Genomic DNA, 5,751 nt, shown 5'->3' with positions numbered 1-5,751 from the left:
CAAGTATGCTAAAATACCTACTGAAATTTTCTTTCACAGTACCTGCTGTGCCTTAAACGTACTTTACAGGGAATATCCAAACAACGAGCAGAAGCGCGTCAGAACTATTGCAGCTTTACCTTCACTATCGCGTGCCAGAGATTTGCAAGAACAAACGCCCGTATAGCTAACAACCACTGAGCTATCTGAGGGTTCTTGGATGGGTACTGTATACTTGAAAGCATTTTCTTATATCCGGGCGTTTGATCTGAAGACATGAAGTTTAAGTAGTCAAGGAAAACGAACAAACTCTGGCTGCTGACAAGTCCCGCCGGGTATTCGCTCAGCACCGCAGCCAGGATGATGTTAAAGTCGAGAGGCTGAAACTCCCTGGAGTCTGATCCCTGGGGAAGTGCGAGGCGGAGTTTGTCCTCGATAATCCCCATCTCCAGCTCCAACAGCTGGCGCTTCTGGTTGTGCTGCAGCTCCGACAGCCAGAAGTGCGCAAACTGAACAAAGTTATTCCCGGAGCAGCTCCACGCACCCAGGTTGCTCATAAAACCGTGCGCTTTCTTCTGCCAGCCTGCTGCGGCTGCGCTGTCGAAGCGACTAAAAATCTTCTCGAACGTGTCCTTTTCTGGGGAGAAGAGGAGGCCCAGAAATTGCTTGGCGGGCCCGGCTCTGACGCCTGGATCGCTCGCACAAGGTGCCATTTTGTTCCCAATGTGAGGTAACGGTACAGCTTTAAACACAGTACAATTCCTGATCTTCAGAGAAAACAGCTCTTGTTGAAGATTACCGTTTTCCTCCTGGGCATTGTTCACTAAGGAACGGATCCTCGGAAGGTGAAGAATCTCATTCCGCTGACTCCGGGCACTCCTGCGTACCTGCACCGGTCTCAAGTCGTCTTCCTTTTCCAAGTTCACGCAAGAGATCCGCAAGGCATGCCTCTCCTGTAAACTCTGCATCGTACAGAACTGCAGGGGACGCTGGGACACCTTGGAGCAGCAGCATAAGTCACAAGTTAGTGGATCTCAATATGAACCTACGACAAAAACAAAACAAACAAGGCAGTTACAATACTCATTGCCGCTACAGCAGTCAACTGGGGGAAAGCATCTTGCATCGATTCATAAGAACATAAGAAAAACCATGCTGGATCAGACCAAGGTCCATCAAGTCCAGCAGTCTGTTCACACAGTGGTTAACCAGGGGCCTCCAGGAAGCCCACAAACAAGAACATGGCAGCAGCATTATCCTGCCTGTGTTAAGAACATAAGAAAGGCCCTGCTGGATCAGACCAAGTTCCATCAAGTCCAGCAGTCTGTTCACACAGTGGCCAACCAGGTGCCTCTAGGAAGCCCACAACCAAGACGACTGCAACAGCATTATCCTGCCTGCACTCCACAGCACCTAATATAATAGGCATGCTCCTCTGGAACTGGAGAGAATAGATATGCATCATGACTAGTATCTATTTTTACTAGTAGCCATGAATACCCCTCTCCTCCATGAACATGTCCACTTGCCTCTTTAAGCCTTCCAAGTTGGCAGCCATCACCACATCTTGGGACAAGGAGTTCCACAATTTAACTGTGTGTTGTGTGAAGACTCATTCATCCTCACACCCGTTTCATTGAATAAATTAGTGTTTCCAAAGGGAAATGCAAAGTCCCTTAACAAAAAAAAAGCTTGCTGGAAGAAAAGGGTATTTTCCTCCTCTAGAAACTAGAGAGCTGAAACAACAACAACAACGACGCAGTGGTTTTAAGATCATGGAACACCCTGCTTAAAATTAGCCCACCCGAGTAATCAAATACAGCCTCTGGTGGTTGATCTACCAACTAAGCAGAGGTTGTAGCCCTAATTATCACCTCTTATGTCATTGTTTAAAGATATTTGAAAGCTCCGCCCTTAAAGTACTTGATCTTCAGAGCTCATTCCAATCGCACAAAGGCCCAGGCTGACATCACCCGTCTCCTAACAACACCTTTCTAAAGTGCTTCACTGTCCTCGTTTCAGAGCTAGTAAGCACAGTAGTTTCAGACTCCTGAACGGTTTACTTTTACAGCACGCATCCTTCCGTCCCGTCCTTCTACAAAACCAACCGGAGAAATCCACTTTTCTGCTCTTATCGGAGGGATGAAAAGCGCCCATCATCAGCCAGCAAATCAGATGCCGGAAAACTTATTACATAAACAATACTCGACGCCAACCAATAGGATGCCAGCGCGCGAATTATGAAGTCATCGTCAGAATTTATCCCGATGACTTATTATTTTCTCTCAGAAGGCACCCCGGACCAACCTCAAGGTTTGGATTCTGCGGAGGTGAGGGCGGTTTTGTTAACATCTGCAGTAACCTTCTCCACAGAGCGTGAGAGTCAATGGAATTTTTCGAGGCCTGGTTCATATACGCAAGAGAACGGGGTGGTAGAATGCCCCCCCCTTTTTAGCACTGAATGCCCCTTTACATTAAAAACTCCATGCGAGCAGAGAACTAGCTTAAAGAGAAGAGTTCTGCTGACCTCTTGTTCCTTATTGTGTTGATTTTCTATTGATGGGGAGTTTTTAAAAAGTTAAATTCGCCACAATCCTCTGTCTACAACCTGAAGCGGTGAATCCATTTCCGTCACGCAATTCCCTGCTGCCTCATTCAGCTGCATGTGTGAACCAGGCCTTAGGTCCCTTGACCCTAAGCAGCCAAGATCCATGAGCCTGCGCTCGCCCTCTGCCCATCAGGACCCAGGTTCAAACCCAGCCATCACTATTTGCATAAAAGATCCACACTGGCTCTCCAGAATCGGCTCCAAGCAGCCCCTAAAAACATAACACAAAAGCCCCTTTAAGATGCAACATATAACCATTAAAGTTACTTGATTCAAGCCAAACTAAAACGGAATAAATGCCATCAGTGGTGTTTTTAAAAAGCAAGCAGCAGAACTAGAAATATAAAAGCTGTCAGCCTGGGTGAACGTTGTAAACACATGCCTAAAAGCCAGTAATGTAGGTGGCCAGGCATACTTCAGATTTGTCACTACAGCTGAACCACTAAACCAGGAGTGTCAAATCTTTTGGCTTCCCTGGGCCACATTGGAAGAAGAATTGTCTTGGGTTGCACATAAAATACACTAACACTAACTTGGGCTGTTACCGCACTAGGTATTTCCAGCGATGTATCAAGAGTTTGGAAATGTTATAAAAAATACTGTTCGCACTTTCTATGTATTCCCACCGATGTATTAAGAGTTTGAAACTGTTAAAAAAAAATACTGTTCGCACTTTGTTTGGCCCCTTTAGCTGTGAAGACGTCTTCCAACCATTTTTTAGCCGTGGCATCCAAAAACCCTTTTAAAGCGATGCTTTTTATAACATTTTAAAATTCTTAATACATCGCTGGGAATACATAATGCGGTAACACCCTTGGGCGCCACATAAAATACACTAAGTTTATGGCTTTGTACTGGGCCGCATTCATAGCCGTCCGGGACCGCAGTTTGGACAAGCCTGCACTAAACCCTGGCTTGTGCTTTTCCTGTAAACGGGGGGGGGGGGGAGCGAAGCATCATTTTCAACCGTTAGTCCCCCATCTGCAATGTAGTGTAGGATTGCCCAGAGCCAGGCACACACTACCCATACTCTGAACTGTATGACCCAAGCAGGCCGCCTGGCTCAGCCCAGACCTAGATGGACCATCCATCAGACTCCGGCAAACCTCCCACACTCTGAAGCGGTATTGACCAGGCAGGCCACCTGCACTCCGAGACGGTACAGCCCAGGCAGATGACCTGCACTCTGAAGTGGCACAGCCCAGACAAACCTCCCTCGCACACTCTGAAGTGGTACAGGCAAGATCCGGCCAGACAACCCGTACTATTGTGGTACAGGCCAGACTCAGGCAGACCACCCGCACCATGAAGTGGTAAAGGCCAGACCCAGGGAGACCACCCACACTATGAAGTGGTACAGCCCAGACCTGGGGAGACCACCCACATCACAAAGTGGTATAGCCCAGACCCAGGCAGACCTCCCACACCAAGAAATGGTGCAGCCCAGACCCAGGGAGACCACCCACACCAAGAAGTGGTGCAGCCCAGACCCGGGGAGACCACCCACACCAAGAAGCGGTACAGCCCAGACCCGGGGAGGCCACCCACACCAAGAAGTGGTACAGCCCAGACCCGGGGAGGCCACTCTCACCACAAAGTGGTACAGCCCAGACCCGGGGAGACCACCCACACCAAAAGGTGGTACAGCCCAGACCCGGGGAGACCACCCACACCAAGAAGTGGTACAGCCCAGACCCGGGGAGGCCACTCTCACCACAAAGTGGTACAGCCCAGACCCGGGGAGACCACCCACACCAAAAGGTGGTACAGCCCAGACCCGGGGAAACCACCCACACCAAGAAGTGGTACAGCCCAGACCCGGGGAGACCACCCACACCAAGAAGCGGTACAGCCCAGACCCGGGGAGGCCACCCACACCAAGAAGTGGTACAGCCCAGACCCGGGGAGGCCACTCTCACCACAAAGTGGTACAGCCCAGACCTGGGGAGACCACCCACATCACAAAGTGGTATAGCCCAGACCCAGGCAGACCTCCCACACCAAGAAATGGTGCAGCCCAGACCCAGGGAGACCACCCACACCAAGAAGTGGTGCAGCCCAGACCCGGGGAGACCACCCACACCAAGAAGCGGTACAGCCCAGACCCGGGGAGGCCACCCACACCAAGAAGTGGTACAGCCCAGACCCGGGGAGGCCACTCTCACCACAAAGTGGTACAGCCCAGACCCGGGGAGACCACCCACACCAAAAGGTGGTACAGCCCAGACCCGGGGAGACCACCCACACCAAGAAGTGGTACAGCCCAGACCCGGGGAGGCCACTCTCACCACAAAGTGGTACAGCCCAGACCCGGGGAGACCACCCACACCAAAAGGTGGTACAGCCCAGACCCGGGGAGACCACCCACACCAAGAAGTGGTACAGCCCAGACCCGGGGAGGCCACTCTCACCACAAAGTGGTACAGCCCAGACCCGGGGAGACCACCCACACCAAAAGGTGGTACAGCCCAGACCCGGGGAAACCACCCACACCAAGAAGTGGTACAGCCCAGACCCGGGGAGGCCACTCTCACCACAAAGTGGTACAGCCCAGACCCGGGGAGGCCACTCTCACCACAAAGTGGTACAGCCCAGACCCGGGGAGACCACCCACACCAAAAGGTGGTACAGCCGAGACCCGGGGAGACCACCCACACCAAGAAGTGGTACAGCCCAGACCCGGGGAGGCCACTCTCACCACAAAGTGGTACAGCCCAGACCCGGGGAGACCACCCACACCAAAAGGTGGTACAGCCCAGACCCGGGGAGACCACCCACACCAAGAAGTGGTACAGCCCAGACCCGGGGAGACCACCCACACCAAGAAGTGGTACAGCCCAGACCTGGGGAGACCACTCACCACAAAGTGGTACAGCCCAGACCCGGGGAGGCCACCCACACCAAGAAGTGGTACAGCCCAGACCTGAGGAATAGCCCAGACCCCTCCCCCCCCGCCCAAGGTCACCTGCAGCCTGACGTTGAGCATCATGGAGGCGACAATGTACAAATAAGGGAAGTTGATGCGGAGTTTCCAGGCCAGGTCGAAGAAGATGAGGAGGGTGCGGGTCAGCCCCTTGCAGAAGACGCCGTAGGAGCGGGCGGCCGCCGACTGGGAGAGCCTAGCAGCCAGGGCCGACAGCAGCGTCGCCGCCATATACGCCCCT

The 5,751-nt window shown here is 52.3% G+C and overlaps 1 protein-coding gene across 1 annotated transcript; it reads right to left on the bottom strand.

Moving 5' to 3' along the window:
- Positions 1-890: 890 nt before the first annotated feature.
- On the bottom strand, positions 891-5,751 carry LOC130492686 (small integral membrane protein 10-like protein 2A). Its single transcript, XM_056866449.1, has 2 exons — positions 5,553-5,751; positions 891-1,024 (listed from the first exon to the last, which is right to left on the bottom strand). The coding sequence occupies exons 1-2, from the start codon at positions 5,739-5,741 to the stop codon at positions 1,004-1,006; spliced, it is 210 nt and encodes a 69-aa protein (XP_056722427.1). The 5' UTR covers positions 5,742-5,751; the 3' UTR covers positions 891-1,003.

This window comes from Euleptes europaea, chromosome 21 (assembly GCF_029931775.1).
Source record: "Euleptes europaea isolate rEulEur1 chromosome 21, rEulEur1.hap1, whole genome shotgun sequence".
Taxonomy (NCBI): Eukaryota; Metazoa; Chordata; class Lepidosauria; order Squamata; family Sphaerodactylidae; genus Euleptes; species Euleptes europaea.
Note: the sequence above shows the minus strand (reverse complement) of the source record. Positions and strands in the feature narration are given on the sequence as shown.

Coding starts and splice junctions, on each gene's coding strand:
- LOC130492686 (XM_056866449.1), bottom strand. CDS start 5,741: ATGGCGGCGACGCTGCTGTCGGCCCTGGCTGCTAGGCTCTCCCAGTCG. Junction 1,025..5,552: donor TGCTCAACGTCAGGCTGCAG/GTGACCTTGGGC, acceptor TTTTTGTCGTAG/GTTCATATTGAGATCCACTA.